At 40.7% G+C, this 16598-nt stretch overlaps 1 protein-coding gene across 2 annotated transcripts in view; it reads left to right on the top strand.

Moving 5' to 3' along the window:
- LOC111143063 (solute carrier family 16 member 1) overlaps positions 1–16598 on the top strand; it is a 69349-nt gene that overhangs the window by 50240 nt on the left and 2511 nt on the right. Inside the window, exons 3-5 of one of the 2 annotated variants that reach the window (XM_022496506.1) lie at positions 122–265; positions 4901–5764; positions 8106–10557. In XM_022496506.1, coding sequence (XP_022352214.1) covers positions 122–265; positions 4901–5764; positions 8106–8377 — 1280 coding nt within the window. In that variant the 3' untranslated portion in view covers positions 8378–10557. Of the gene's footprint in view, positions 1–121; positions 266–4900; positions 5765–8105; positions 10558–16598 lie in introns of those variants that run through there. The other variant, XM_022496507.1, reaches the window with a different exon arrangement.

Below are 16598 nucleotides of genomic sequence, written 5' to 3'. Positions count from 1 at the left end.
TGTTGTCTTTGTTTTTATCTGTTTATTTTAAAGGACTTGTAATTTAGTGTCAATGCCTTGTGTAGATACGAGGGAGTTGGTTCCTTTCCTCTCTGCTACTAAATTTCTGGTTCTCTCCTAGGTCCGATCAGCAGTATTCTGGTGAATAAATATGGCAGTCGTCCAATCATGATTGTTGGTGGCTGCTTGTCAGGCTGTGGCTTGATAGCGGCTTCGTTCTGTAATACTGTTAAGGAACTTTACTTGAGTGTTGGAGTCATTGGAGGTGAGTTACTGTTGATTCATTTTCAAGCATTAATTTATTGCTGGCTATTTGGTATTCATTTAATGTTCATCTTTCAGATCTTTTGAGTGAAAGTCCTACCTTAAAGAAATTACTTGATTATCATTATGAAGAGCTGTAAATACATTAAAGGGTACAAGAAAAACAAACTTCTAAAGAAATTCTTGTTATATAGTGGATGTTCATTGTTGAATGAATGAATGAATAATGAAAGAGATGGTGTGCCTGGGTGGCTCAGTCATTAAGCATCTGCCTTTGGCTCAGGTCATGACTCCAGGGTCCTGGGATCAAGCCCTGCATCCATCTGGCTCCCTGTTCAGCCAGAAGTCTGTTTCTCCTTCTCCCACCCCACCTGCTTGTGTTCCCTCTCTTGCTGTGTGTCTGTCAGTTAATTTTTTTTCTGTTGAATTTTGTTTGAAAGAAAATTTTTTAGTTTAGTCTTATTCCACCTTTTCCCCTTTTCATCTACAATTTCAGGTATTTAAAACTCACAATATTTTATGATTTTTATCTAGTGTATCAATATTACAAAGTTGCTGTCCATGCCAAGATTATGAATGTATTTGCCTACTTTTTTTTTTTTTAAGATTTTATTTTTATTTATTTGACAGAGAGATCACAAGCAGGGAGAGAGGCAGGCAGAGAGAGAGGAGGAAGCAGGCTCCCTGCCGAGCAGAGAGCCCGATGCGGGGCTCGATCCCAGGACTCTGAGACCATGACCTGAGCCGAAGGCAGTGGCTTAACCCACTGAGCCACCCAGGCGCCCATTGCCTACTTTTTTTAAATTGTGTTTAATTCCAGTGTAGCTGGCATACTGTTATATTAGTTTCAGGTGTACAATCTGGTGATCCAGCAATTCTATATATTACTCAGTGCTCATCCAGATCAGTGTACTTTTCATCTCCTTCACCTATTTTACCCATCCCCGTAACCCTTCTCCCCTTGTTCTCTGTAGTTAGGAGTCTGGGGTTTTGGCTTGGTTTGGTTTGGTTTGGTATGTCTCCCCCCTGCCCCTTGGTTCATTTGTTTCATTTCTTAAATTCCACACATGAGTGAAATCATATGCTCTTTGCATTCTTTTGCTGGATTATTTAACATAACATTATACTCTCCAGATCCATCCATGTTGTTGCAAATGGCAGGATTTCATTCTTTCTATGGCTGAATAATATTCCATTGTATAGGGGTGCCTGGGTGGCTCAGTGCACTGAGTGGTTGAGCATCTGACTCTTGGTTTCAGCTCAGGTCATGATCTCAGAGTCCTGGGATTGAGCCCTGTCTCGGGCTTTGTTTTCAGTGGGGAGTTGGGGAGTCTTTCTGAGATCCTCTTCCTCTTCCTCTGCCCCTCCCCACTCTCACATGCATGCATGCACACTCTCTCTCTCTCAAATAAATAAATCCTTAACAAAAATAATATTTGTGTGTGTGTATGTGTGTGTGTGTGTGTGTGTGTGTGTGTGTGTATGACATCTTTATCCATTCACCAATCAGTGGACACTTGTGTTTCTTCCATACTTGGCTATTGTAAATAACGCTACAGTAAACATCAAGGTGCATATATCCCTTCAAACTGGTGTTTTCATCTTCTTTGGGTAAATATACAGTAGTGGAATTACTGGATCATATGGTAATTTTACTTTTAATTTTTTGAGGAACATCCCTACTGTCTTCCCACAGAGGCTCTACCAGCTTGCATTCCCAACAGTAGTGCACAAGGGTTTCTTTTTCTCCACATCATCCCCAACATTTGCCGTTTCTTGAGCTTTTGATTTTGGCCATTCTGACACATATGAGGTGTTATCTCTTTGTAGTTTTAATAGGCATTTCCCTGGTGATGAGTGATGTTGAGCGTCTTTTCATGTGTCTGTTGGCCATCTGTAGGGGAAAATGTCTAATGTCTTCTGCCCATTATTTAATTGAATTATTTGGGGTGTGTGTGTGTGTTATAAGTTATTTATATATTTTGGCTACTAGCCCTTTATCAGATATGTCATTTGCAAATATCTGTTCTCATTCACTAGGTTGTCTTTTTGTTTTGTTGACTGTTTCCTTTGTGGTGCTGGAGATTTTGTTTTGATGCAGTCCCAGTAGTTTATTTTTACTTTTGTTTCCCCTGGCTCAGGAGACATATGAGAAAGATATTATGCTGATGTCAGAGAAATCACTGCCTCTGCTCTATTCTAGGATTTTTATGGTTTCAGGTCTCACATTTAGGTCCTTACTCCATTTTAAGTTTATGATTGTAGATGGTGTAAGAAAGTGGTCCAGTGTCATTCTTTTGCATACAGCTGTCTAGTTTTCCCACCACCGTTTTTTAAAGATACTCTCTTCTTCCCATTGCATATTCTTGCCTCCTTTGTCAAAGATTAATTTAATTGACCATATAATCGTGGGTCTATTTCCGGGCTCTCTATTCTGTTCCATTGATCTATGTGTCTATTTTTGTGCTTGTACCATACTGTTTTGATTACTACAGTTTTATAATATACTTGAAATCTGGACTTGTGATACCTCCAGCTTTGTTCTTCTTTTTCAAGATTGCTTTGGCTATTTGGGGATCTTTTGTAATTCCATACAAATTTTAGGGTTATTTGTTCTAGTTCTGTGAAAAATGCTGTTGGTAGTTTGATAAGGATTGCATTTAATCTTTCCCCCCTCCTTTTTTTACATTTAAAATTTCTGATTGGAAAAGAACATTTTACATAAAATGAGAAGAAATATGAAACTCTCTTTGTTCCCACATGGTTAGTCAGTTTGTTTGTTTGCTCTTTTATTTCCTCAAATATTTATTGAGTAACAACCATGTGTGTGTCAAGCAATATTCTAGATTTTATTGGGAATAGAGCAACAACTAGGGCTAAATCATACCCTTTAATGAGGGGACAGACAGTACTACTCACACATGTATGTATAAGTAGGAAGAATATCAGGTAGTGATAATGCTATACAAAGCCTCAAAACAAAATGTTCTGACAGGGAAGGACTGGTAGATTGGTAGTCTACAAAGGTAGGTCGCTCTGAAGAGTTGACCTTAACCAAGAGATAAGAGTAGCAACAGGAAACAAGCTTTGTGAAAATTTGGGGCAACCTAAGCCCCAGGTCAACAGTATGCTTATTGGCACAGGTGAGAATGGTCTGGTATGAGATGAGGAAGGGAGGTAAAGGCCAAGGTAAAGGTTATGGATGGGAAGCCATTAGCAAGCCTGAACTGAGAGAGTGGTCTGCCCTGGTGTATTGGTTTAAGCCTCTGTGAATACCTTAAACATAAATGGTAGGGAGCTGGAGCAAGTTGGGGCCAGGGAGAGCATCTAGAAGTTATTTGAATATTTACTTTTACTAGCACTGTTTATTGAATAATTCTATAGTAATTTAAAATTTCATTTTTACATTAAATCACATATATATGTTAAATCATTTTACATTTTATATTATATATATATTAAATCATTTACATTTATGGAGCGTCTGGGTGGCTCAGTGGGTTAAAGCCTCAGCCTTCCGCTCAGGTCATGATCCCAGGGTCCTGAGATCTAGCCCCGCATAGGGCTCTCTGCTCAGTGGGGTGCCTGCTCCCCCTCCCCCCTGCCTGCCTCTCTGCCTACTTGTGATCTTTGTCAAATAAATAAATAAAATCTTTTTTAAAAAATCATTTACATTTATATATGGATATCTATCTATCTATCTATCTATAAAATCAGGTATGTTCCTGGACTTTCTGACCACTTTCACTGATAAGTGTTTACCTGAGTCAGAGCCACACTGTTGTAATAATTGTAGCTTTTAGAAGAACACTTAAATATCTGTTAAAGTTTGTCCCACTCCTCCTGTACCACCAAAAATTTCCTGGTTGACTCCCATGCATTCTTCTAAGTATGTTTTAGAGTCATTTTACCTATTCCAAATGAAATGCACTGACATTTCATTTGGAATAACATTAAATTAATGCATTCATTTGGGAAGTACTGACACCTTGATAATGTTGTGCTTTATTATCCGAAAACTGTGTATATGTGTGTGTGTTGTTTTTAAATTCAGTGACTCTTTAGGAAAGTTACACAATTGTAGTGAGCATATTTTTGTAGTGAATATACATTACATGTTTGGTTTTTTGTTTTTTTTTTTTTTTTAACTTTTTGATACTACTGTAAAAGGAGTAATTTTGTATTGCATTTTCTGTTGTAAAACTTTTGTCTCTAGTTGTAACTATCTACTTAATGATCGTCTATTGTTACAGTGACTCCTCAGATGATTCTGTAAGACTAGACAAATAGTTATTCACCTTCAAGTAATATAAGCAACAGTAATAAAAATAACATTTATTGAGTGCTTTCTATATGCCAGGCACTCTTCTAAATGTTTTACTCAACGTAGTGTTGCATGCCTCTTTTACGTATCAGGAAACACTCATGTGTCTGATCTTACCAGCCAGTAAATAGTGATGCTGAGGTTTGAACCCACTTAGATCTCATACTTTAAACCATTATGCAGTATGTCCTGAACTGGTGAGGATTTTTGTCTCTTTTGCATTTTTTATACTTCTCGTCTTAATTTCTTTGTCTGGCTAAGTAATTCCTAATATGTTTGTGACATTTATGTGGTTCTTTTCCATCCTCCCAGGTCTTGGGCTTGCCTTCAACTTGAATCCCGCTCTGACCATGATTGGCAAGTATTTCTACAAGAGGCGACCTTTGGCAAATGGACTGGCCATGGCCGGCAGCCCTGTGTTCCTCTCCACCCTGGCCCCCCTCAATCAGGCTTTCTTTGGTATCTTTGGCTGGAGAGGGAGCTTCCTAATTCTCGGGGGCCTCCTCCTAAACTGCTGTGTGGCTGGAGCTCTGATGCGACCAATAGGGCCCCCAGCGACAAATGTGGGGAAAAGGTCCAAAGAATCCCTTCAGGAACCTGGGAAATCTGAAGAGAAAAAGGGGTCAAGTGATGCAAATACAGATCTTATTGGAGGAAACCACAAAGAAGAGAAACGGTCAATTTTCCAAACAGTTAATAAATTCCTGGATTTATCTCTGTTCACACACAGAGGCTTTTTGCTATACCTGTCCGGAAATGTGCTCATGTTTTTTGGACTTTTTACCCCTTTAGTCTTTCTTAGTAATTATGGCAAGAGTCAACATTACTCTAGTGAGAAGTCTGCCTTCCTTCTTTCCATTCTGGCTTTTGTTGACATGGTAGCTAGACCTTCTATGGGACTTGTAGCCAACACCAAGTGGATAAGACCTCGAGTTCAGTATTTTTTTGCGGCTTCTATTGTTGCAAACGGAGTGTGTCATCTGCTAGCGCCTTTATCCTCCAGCTACATTGGGTTCTGTGTCTATGCTGGATTCTTTGGATTTGCATTTGGGTGGCTCAGCTCCGTGTTGTTTGAAACCCTGATGGACCTCGTTGGACCCCAGAGGTTCTCCAGCGCCGTGGGATTGGTGACCATTGTGGAATGCTGTCCTGTCCTCCTGGGGCCACCACTTTTAGGTATAGTATGCCCTACTCCCTCTTTGGTTCTATTAACATGAAGCAGGCATAGGAGATGGAAGGGTGCTAGAAAGCCCAGATTAGTAAGCTGCCTGGTGGCAGAAGGTATTTCTGATTCCTCTAGCCTCAGTGCTGGCACAGTGCTTGGCACAACAGAACTGCTCCAATTCTTACGGAAGTGAATTACACTCAACCATCCACCTGAAAGAGGAGTCAAATATTTTTACAAATGGCATTCTTTTTTGAAGTATGTTTTCTCTTCAAAAAATTTATGTGCTTGTTGTAGAAAACATGTAAAATACAACTCCATCTCTGGTAATAGCTACCATGTAAGCTCATGGTTTACCAAGGACTGTTCTAACCATTTTCTATATTCTCTTATATCTCACAAGCCTATGAAATAGAACTGTCGTAGTTCCTACTTCATAAGAAATAGAAACTTTGAAAAGTTAAATAATTTGCCTTGTGTCACATGGCTAGTAAGTGAAGATATGATTTGGGAACTGTTTCCTAAGGTTATTAAATACTTCATCTTTTTAAATTAATAGTTCATTAGATAATATTAGTGAAAATACAATTTGGCCCTCCTTTTAGATGTATACTTCTTGAAAGTATTTGGCTAGTGAGTGAGAATACATGAAAGAAGTCCTACAGCTATCTTTTCATATTGTTCTTTTCCACCCCATATCCAGTGATTGCCAAGACTTGTCAATTTTCACCTCCTAAGTCCCTTTCTAATCAGCCCATCTTTCCATCACAGCACCGTGTTCACAGCTCCTGTCTCCCATCTGGGCTGCTGCTTCCCATAGCCTCCTGGCTGGTGTACCCATATCCACTCTATCCCACCTTCAATCTGTTTTCTACACTGCAGACAAAATTTATCTGTGCAAATACAAACCTGATAGCCCAGCTGATTAGATCTCTCCAGTTGCTTCCCATTGTTCTCAGGGTGGAGATCAAATTCCCTCCTGTGGCCTGCAAGGCGTCCCCCAGCCTGGCCACCAATCTCTGCAGCCTCATTTCCTGTCACTCACCTTTTGTTCTCTCTGTTCCAGCAACCCCGCCCTTCCTCCTTCCCCTCTCACGTCGCAGCTTCCTCACCTGCCTTTGCACTTGCTGTTCCAGGGCCCCAGCCTTCTCCCATCCCCTCCTCCTGGATCACGCCCAACCCGCTCTAGGTCTCCGCTCCATTTACATGTTAAGAGGCGCCTCCCTGGCCCTGCTTGCTGCAGCCAACCCCCGGTTTCCGCTTGCAAACCCCCTTGTCTTGGTTTGTGTCATTATTTAACATTTCTCTTGTCCGCTGAACTGTGGAGGTTTTCTCCTCTGTTCTCCCTTATCCTAAAGGCCAGCAGGCCAGTGCCTGGGACAAGTGTAGGCACAGTGAGTATTGCTGGATGGCCAGTGCCCTGAGTTAGAAAACCACATGGAATGGTGTTTGAATTGGTTCTATTCGGTCCTTCTCTGACGGATAGAGTAGGGTTTTCCACAGTTTATTCCTTAACATACCAATTGGATGAGATGCTAATAAATTCTATTATCCTAAGGATTTCATGGCCAAAAGCAGATGTTGGGAACACTAAGTTTGATAGATGTCTCTACTAGAGGACCTTGCAAAATCTTTAATATGCTAATGCACACGGTGACCCTTCACTGGAGAAGCATACGCTGAGCCATTTCCTAGGTCTGACTCTGGAAACACTTGGGAGGTTACAGGTCAGGCCTCAGAGTCAGACCTCCTGGGTTTCAAGCCAGGCCACTTCACTTACTAGCTCTGTGACCTTGGACAAGTTACCCAAGGTTTCTAACTTCAGTCAGCAGATTATACAGCAAGTGTGATGACAGACGCTGCCTGTTGTGAGGGTTAAGCACCTAGGATGTTGGGAAGGTGTTGCTGTTAGTTAATTCTGTAGCACAGGACAAGTGTCCCTAGGGCTGCTCTTTGGGAATGCTGATGTCAGCAAAAGAGCATTGGGCGGGATGCTGCAGTTAGGTCTGGAGCCTGGGGCAAGACTCCTACATCTCTTCTGAGCCACACGTTTTTCCATTGTGAAGGGGGAGACTTGATTCTACGTATCTCTAGGCCTTCCCCATTCCAGTTGGCCAAGATTTCATTCCTTTCAAGTTGCTAAAAGTAACAGGATAAGCAAGGCCATCTAAAATCAAGTGTGATGTCATAAAAGATGAGATCATTGTTAGCAGTCCCTTTTTAGAAGCATTTGTCATTTGTGGGCTCTTTGAGGATTGGCTGACATCTTTCTGAGTGGATCCTTCAACTCTCTTTGGGGGAAGGTGTACGTGTTTACGTCTGTCCACATAACTTTGTTTTGGGTATCTTCAGGTAGTCTGAATGACATCTATGGAGACTACAAATACACCTACTGGTCATGTGGTGTGATCCTTATTGTAGCAGGCGTCTATCTCTTCATTGGCATGGGCATCAATTACCGACTTGTGGCGAAAGAGCAAAAAGCAGAGGAGCAGCAGAAAAAGGAGAGCAAAGAGGAGGAGACAAGTGTGGATGCTGCTGAGAATCCAAAACAATATGCAGCAGAATCTGCAGAGCAGAAGGACACAGAAGGAAGTCCCAAAGAGGAGGAGAGTCCAGTCTAAACCTGTGCGGCCCAAGGGTCAATGAAGTAGCTGTGACCCAAGATACCTGAAAATATCTACTGGCCTGTATTCCAGCAGTGGTGCTCAATGACGATAGTGGGCATATGTGTGTGAATCATACCAGGTGTTCATGGATGGAATTTTTGTTTCACTCCTTACCAGTAGCCTGAATTAAAAATGCCATACCTTTGGGGAGGGAGTGGTTGGCAAAGAATGAGAGAAGGCAGTAGTGTGGTGGTTTTTTGTTTGTGTGTTTGTTTGTTTAAATCCTAGCTTTTAACAGTGTCCAGAAGATTATAATATGTGCCTTAAGTTTTAGTCTTTAGAACTCTTTAGGGAGCCTTAACTTTTTAAACCATTCTGCTGAATTCATCTATTTTAAGTGTTACATTATAAGGAAAAATAACAACTAACGTGTTTGAGACAAATCTAAAATTTAAAATTAATCTTGCTTCATTGTTATTTGTAATACACTGTCAGACATCATCACTGGAAGATTTATGAATAGAAGTATTGGTTGGAAGTTGGGATATTATAAAATCCTGTCTAAAATATTTTCCCCGTATCAGTAGTTGCCTGGCATAGTGCCTGCTAGCTATATATTTAGGAAATTTAAGGCGTAAAACTTTGGAAACATCTTGGCTGTTCTAGATACATTGTACTCAACAGCATCCCTCTGGAATCTTTTCTTAGGATGCTAATATTATTAGTGCTTGAGAATTTATTTCATTAAATTACTGTTTTCCCTTTTCAAAGACACATTTTGAGTGGTTATAGACCATTGCCCCCTTTGAAATTACTTAGTACTTTTCACTCTAAAAGTTAATTTTAAAATATGCAAAACTATGTATTTGTGCCTCCTTAGTAAACACATCTAATTAAATGTAGACAGATATTTCAAATAGCAGCTGAATTTAGCTTCAGTTTTACCAAAACCTTAGTTAAACTGTGAGACTTGGAATTTTTTGTTGGTGGTGGTGTTCCTGGAATTTTCCCCCCATTGATTCGTAGTGGTTCCATTTATATCTGCGTCTAGCTTAGAGCTGTGTGTGAGATACTCAGTCTTTGTGTGTTTAGGTTTTTTTTTTTTTTTTTTTAATGTTTGCTAATTAAAGCCAGAGTGATTTGGCCCCAGGCAAACCAGTAAGAGTAAGAAAGGGAGAGAAGTTGCTCTGTTTCTTTTACTGAGAAGGCCTGGAAAAAAAATTATGTTTTGCTTATAATTATTAGACACAGTCTTACTACTCCACAGAAACCTAAAGATATTGTGACCCTTTTTACTTACTTGAAAAGCAGAGAAATGAGTTTAGCATAAGGATTGGGAGGATGGACCAGAATGAAATCTGTAAATATTTTCTAACCTAGTATCTTCGAAAATGCACACGAAGATGATAGACACTCAATAAATCATACCTAGTGCATTTTAAAGTATTGTAATTGACACAGTGAAAGTATAGGTACAAAACCTTTTGTGTAAGAGGCTGGCTTTTCCAAATAAACTTTTTTTTTTTCTTTTTTTTTTTAAGAAATCTTTCTCCCTCTAAATGTTTATTTTCTTGAGAAAGTATTACTGTGTCTTCATTTTCATTATCAAGATCCAGTTTGGCCCTTACTAATATTAAATCATTCAGCTTATGTGCTGTGGGAGCTGTGTATATGGCTTATTTTTTTTTTTCTTCTTTCCTCCTTTTCTTTAAGGCAGGGAAGAGGGGAATTTTGAAATCACCTCTCTGAAAGCATCCAAAGCAGTTAACCTTAAGGACACAATGAAAATTCCCTTTCTATGCCTGAGTGTCATGGCAGATGGAGAAGGAATTTTAGGGGAGAAGCCTGCTGTGATTGTTGGCAGGCTTGGCTCCAGTTGGGACTCTGCTGTTTTCCATACACCTGAATCCATAACCTCTATGTGCCTCTTTCCCCTTCCATAAAAATGAGGATCACTGTCCATGAGAAGGAAGTGGGAAGGGGTGGGGTGGAAGAGGAGGAGTACAGAATTATTTTCTCCTCTAAGGAAGAAAACTGCCTTTCTTTCTAGGTTCTTTGGATGGCATAATAATTGACATAAGACAGATAAGATAGAAAATTTTAATTTCATACATACAGGAACTTCACATAGACATGTGAGGGTCAAAAACAGACAGGGGCGCCTGGGTGGCCCAGTGGGTTAAGCCTCTACCTTCGGCTCTGGTCATGATCTCAGGGTCCTGGGATCAAGTCCCACATCAGGCTCTCTGCTCAGCGGGGAGCTTGCTTCCTTCTCTCTCTCTGCCTCCCTCTCTGCCTACTTGTGATCTCTGTCAAATAAATAAATAAAATATTTTAAAAAACAAAACAATCAGACAGCTGAGACTTACAAGCCGTCCAAAGCCAAGGAGGGGTGGGTAGGGGTCTGTAGCTTCAAAAGGAATGAAGACAATTTACACGAAGATGGAAGAGCAAATGTTTGGTAGACCATGCCAATATAGAAAAGTCTTGCATTTAAAAAAAAAAAAATGATAATACGTCTCTTCCTGGTACAGGCTCCCTATCTAAATTTTTTTAGGCAGTTACAGGGGAGGTAAAAAGCTCTTCTTGAGTCTGCTAGGCATTGACTGCCTTCAGCTCAGATACTCCACATTCCAAAGTGGCATATTTGGGGGCAACCTTGTCTTGAACCCCATCACTCCCATCCCAATCGTTGAGCTATGTCCATACCTAAGACCCTGCTTAGTCTTTGTTCAGTAGTTGAATCTTGTTAGTAAAGGGTTAAAAACTGGCTCAAAGCTGGAATTAAACCTTCTATTGCCCAGTCCAACCCAGTCTTTTTTTCCCCTGAAGAGGCAGAAATTAAGGTATTTATTCAAGATTAGTTGTGGTAACAAACCACACTAAAACCCAGTACAGGCCTACTCTGTGCCATCTATTCCTTGTTATCAGTCAGCGGATCCTGTCTGTGTTGTAGGTTGTGTTCAACGCTGAGAAGCAGCTGGGCTTTCTGAGCCAAGCTATTGTCCTTTACTCCACATGAGGACAGTTTTTTTCCAATTCACACAGTTTCTGTGGCTGCTTTGGAAACAAATGTATGCAAAGACCACCTGCCCATCTTCGTTTTCTCTCTGTCCCACACCTTCCGTAAGTGGCAGAGAGAACATGTACAGCTCTTCGGTAGTCATAGGCCCTAAAAACGCTTGGCACTGTTTAAGAGCTTACTCTGTAACAAGCTGCTAAGCCAAAGCTGGAGTATTACTTAAACCGATAGTTAGCAATTATAGATGATCATGGTGACAAGACTGTATTAGCCTGCACACTCCCATCTATTGAGAATTTAAATTAACTAGTTAGGATAAATGAATAATTTCTACAAAATACTCAGGAAAGCATGATGGTAAAAACAAATTATGGAAATTTCAGAGGTGTTTTATCCCTGATAATCACACTGAAGACTAATTGTCTGAATTCTTGAGTTGTCTAAATTTAGTTTGTTTGTCCATAGATACATACGTCAATATTAATCCTGTATTTTAAAAAGAAAAAAATGTGTTAAGAGCCATTTAATATTTTTGTATGAGCCAGTGTTTGACTGTATTGAATTTCAGAATGAAATGGGTATCCGTTTTTATGAAAAACCTAAATGTCTGGGTTTTACCTAGCAAATGGTTCACAGTATAACAAACCTAATAATCAGGTATGTACCCCTCCCCTCCCTGTTTTGCTCGGAAAGATGAGGGAAGGTGAACAGTAAATTTCCACTTTTGCAACATGGCCTGTCTTAATAATCAGGTCAGGCATTTGCCTCGAAGACATGAAGAAAGAGGTTAATGACAGACTTGTGTCAATATGAAAATTCTTTCGGTTCTTGACAGGAAGCGACAGCCCAAGCTTGCTTGGCTTGCCCAGATGTGAGCAATTAAGCCGAGTTACTTCAAAGTCTAGAAGCATTTAGAGGGTTTCAAGTACATCACTTCTGAAATGTTTTCTAGCTCTAGCATTTAGATTCAGTCTCCCCTTTTCCCCCCAGTTCAGTCTGGGCCATAGTGACAAAATCATTCAAATGACAGCGATTGGGAAAAGTACCATGTGTATGTGTAGATTATCTTTTCCTTGAGCAGAACAGCATCGTTAGCATTTTGCTAACTTTTACCCTCCCCAGAGGAGACTGGGATAGCTACTAGTGGAATAGAAGTATAAGCTACCTGGGTTCAAACTGAGGCTGGGTGACCTCAACCTAGTTACCTAGCCTCCATAAGCATAAGGTTTTTTTCTTCTGTAAGCTGTTAATAATTAGTACCAACCCCCTCCCACGGTTATCAGAAAGGTTAGTTGATATGTAACAGCTTATGTTAAATAAGGGCTTCATGAGCATAAATACCTGACTATAAAAAAAAGAAAGAAAATTAATACTTGGGGGAAAATTGCTCTTCTAATTCCCAAGATGGATCATTACTTAGGACAGTTTGGAAGTGACTTTTAAAGATAATATTAGCTGGGGCGCCTGGGTGGCTCAGTCAGTTAAGCAGCTGCCTTCAGCTCGGGTCTTGATCCCAACGTCCTGGGATTGAGCCCCACATTGGGCTCCCTGCTTGGCAGAGAGCCTGCTTCTTCCTCTCCCTCTGCCTGCTGCTCTGCCTACTTGTGTTCTCTCTGTCAAATAAAATCTTTTTTTAAAAAATGATAATATTAGCTAAATTTGGGGTGCCTGGCTGATTCAGTCAATAGAGCATGTAACTCTCCATCTCAGGGTTGTGAGTTCAAGCCCCATGCTGGGTGTAGAGCATACTTCAAAAATAAAGAATATTAGCTAAATTATCAAATTCTCCTTTTGATCAGATCCTCCTTTTATTCTTTTTTTCCCCCCTCCTTTTATTCTTACAAATGTAATGGTCTTTCTTTGGTAAATGAATGGATGAAATGACCAGTTCATGAGGCTGATGCATACATGCCCAGCTCTTTGAGCAAGAGGGATGTGAGTCCTAAAACCCTTGCTCCTGATGCCCTAACGGTACATCGTTTCCAAGAAAGAGAGGCCCACCTAGCAGCAGATAAACATTTCCTCTCAATGTCTGTGATGATTCTAAAAGAATAAGTAACTAGTAAGCAGTCATGGTTAAAGCTGTCTGTCCCAGCGATGTTCTTAAATGCAAATTGAAGACTTGATGAGGTTTTAATTTTTCCATACTATATTGATAACCTGATTTAAATTATAAATTATCACTTCGTAACCAATTAAATTGGTATTTAACATATTGGCAACAATTTCATGATATGTGTCAAGTGCCATGAGTTCACATCTAAGAATTCCAGATTTGGAATTTATATAAGAAAAAGGTTTGCCTTTGAAATTTGTCAGTTTCTTTGAAAAATCCTGAAGGTGTATATCAGTAACTATTTAAATGGATGGTTATGATGTCCTTGTGGTGTAAACATGGCATGATGTTAAACAAAAAGGCAAAACACAAGGTATGCCTGGGTGGCTCAGCTGGTTAAGTGTCTGCCTTTGGCTCAGGTCACGAGGTCCTGGGATGGAGCCCCGCATTGGGCTTCCTGCTCGGCTACTGCTGCTCCCTCTGCTTGTGCTCTCGCTGTCTCTCTCTGACAAATAAATAAAATTTTTATTAAAAAAAAAAACGATCATGATACATGTCACACACACACAATGCATATATACACATGCATGGCAGGAGAAAGAATATACACAAGTAGGCTAATCATTTTGTGACTGGTGAAATTAGAGGTGACTTTCTGTATTTTTTTTCATACTCTAAATTTTCTTAATGTGATGGTAACTTTTACACTTAAAAAATATTTAATGTAGCACATAATACTGGTTTACAGAGGGGGGAAAGAATAGTATAGTTGATCTAGAAGGGTTCTGGCAAGAAACAGGATTCCTAAGAACATGAAGCTGATGATGATTACAAGCAGGTTATTTTTTTCCTGCTGCTTCAAGAGCTGCATCTGGTGAAAGGGTGGTGTATGAGACCCAGGACTCAAGAGCCCAGCTGTGTCAAGTCATGGTCTTGCTGGTGCTGGACCAGGGCCATGGAGCAAGAGTCCATGGCCCACACCTGCACCAGCCTGCAATGCCGTCTTCCCTGAGACCATGCTCTTAGGGACAGCATTCCTGTGGTTCCCCCTCTGATCATCATCTTGCTGCAAGTGAATGTTTAACTCAGAAAGCCAGAGCATTCAGCACTTACCCACATCAGAGTGTTGGCAGTCTCAAAACGTTATCTTACTAGAATCAGCGTCAGAAAAAAAGTGCACTGATGTCACAAAAAGAATTTGCTTGTCCACATAGCTGTCATTTATTTACCAGCAAGTATTTACTGGACTATTAATATGTCCCAAGCATTGTTCTAGGCTTTGAGAATCCAGCCATGAGCCAGGCATAGTAGGTCTTCCATACATCTTACATTCTAGGAGCAGAAGACAGACAGTGAACACTATGTTGTAAGGAAAACAGTATTTGGCGGGTTGGCTTTGTCTTGTTTTTCTAGTATCTTCTATGTACTCATTTACTGAATAGAGATAACTGTGACCAAAATTTTGTTCCTGGCACCCACAGCTTCTAGTATAATGGGGAGGACTCTGTAGTAAGTGTTGTGGTGCGGCAGCACATGGAGAATTCTTTAACCCAATCTCAAGAGGGCCCTAAAAAGGACAAAAATTATATTCTTGAGCAAGTCAGTTTCTCTGAGCCTCTGGTAAAATAAACAGTGAAATTGTGAGGATTAAGTATGAAAGTACCCAGTATTCTGTTGAGTATATACTTGCATTACATTGAGCTCATAGTGTTAAAAAAATTAAACAGCAGAGCGCCTGGGTGGCTGTCAGTTGAGTATCTGACTCTTGATTTTGGCTCAGGTCGTGATCTCAGGGTCATGAAATGGATCCCCACGAAGGGCTCTGCACTCAGCCAGCAGTCCAGTAAGGAGTCTCCCTCTCTCTTTGCCCCCTCCCCCGTGGTCTCTCTCTCCCTCTCTCAAATAAATAAATCTTAAAATATATAAATTACATAGCAAGTGTCAAGTCACCAGTCAGAACAACAAGGAATACAGACCAGCTGATAACATTTGTATAGCTAATCGGTTTTCAAAGGCCTTTTGAGTATATTCTGTCCTCAGATTCACACAAAATCCTGGCAGGTGTCATGAAAAATATTGACCCTTTAGTTGGGTCTTCATCCAAGCAGGGCATCTCCCCTGCTGCAGAACAGTGCAAAGCAGGACTGCACACAGCTCAGTGGCTAGAGCTGAAGGCACCAGATGGACGTCTGAAGACCTACAAGAATGGGAGAGACTGAATCCTAGGTAATCTTGGAACAAGGACCAGACCAATGACTTGGGCCCCGCAGCAAAATGAGTAAAATGGCCCTGCCCCCAATAAACTCACAATCTTTTCCCTTGGCATCAGAATTCATAATGTGATTTCTTCACTTGTGGATTTCCTTTCCTAATATGCTTTACTAATTCCAGAATTAAAAGTTTGCATTTCCTGAGCTTACTCTGGCCAGGTCCCAAGAGGAAGTGGCCCGCAGCCATTAAGAAGCCGGGAGGGGAACTGGGCTGGGATTAGAAATCACCTGGTGTGCTGACAATCTGTACATCGATAATTATCAAGAGAAGGTTTCTAATGATTCTTGTCAATTGCGATTTGTCTCTTTTCCTTTCTCATCGCCCCCCACCCCACCCTTAAAACCAAAAGAGAGGGGCCTGGGCCCTATTTATTTATATACGCTTCTCAATAGGAGAGCTTTACTTTCGATTAACAACCCTTCGCCTTTTAAATTCCAAGTACTATCTTCTCCAATGCTAAGAGTGAGCAGGAACCGGCCTGCAGTAGGAGTCAATGAGCCAGGCACTTGGGAGGACGCTTAAAATTCCACCCCTGCCCCAGCCTCTCCCTCTGTCTCCCTGTTCCTTCCCCCACGTGCCTCATCAGCTGCCCAAAAGCGTTTCTGTTTCTCCTTTCACCCCCTCCTTTTGTTCCCGGCTTGGCTTTTTAACAGCCTCCCCACCTAGGTTCCTGCTACTTCCAATCCAACCTCAACACTGCTGTCAAAATGATTTCTCTAAAAAGACCAAGTGTCTCAGCAGCTTTTATAACTTCAAATAAAAGCAATAAAGATAAAAATAATAAAACTCATCTAATCATGTCACTCCTCTGCTGAAAATTCTATAGTTTGAGGATAAAGTCCAATTTCTGCTTGACCCCCAGGAGCCATTCTCAATCAGCAATCAGC

This window comes from Enhydra lutris, unplaced genomic scaffold (genome assembly GCF_002288905.1).
Source record: "Enhydra lutris kenyoni isolate GAN:26980312 unplaced genomic scaffold, ASM228890v2 scaffoldscaffold9, whole genome shotgun sequence".
Classification (NCBI taxonomy): domain Eukaryota; kingdom Metazoa; phylum Chordata; class Mammalia; order Carnivora; family Mustelidae; genus Enhydra; species Enhydra lutris.
This window is presented reverse-complemented; position numbering and strand designations above follow the sequence as displayed.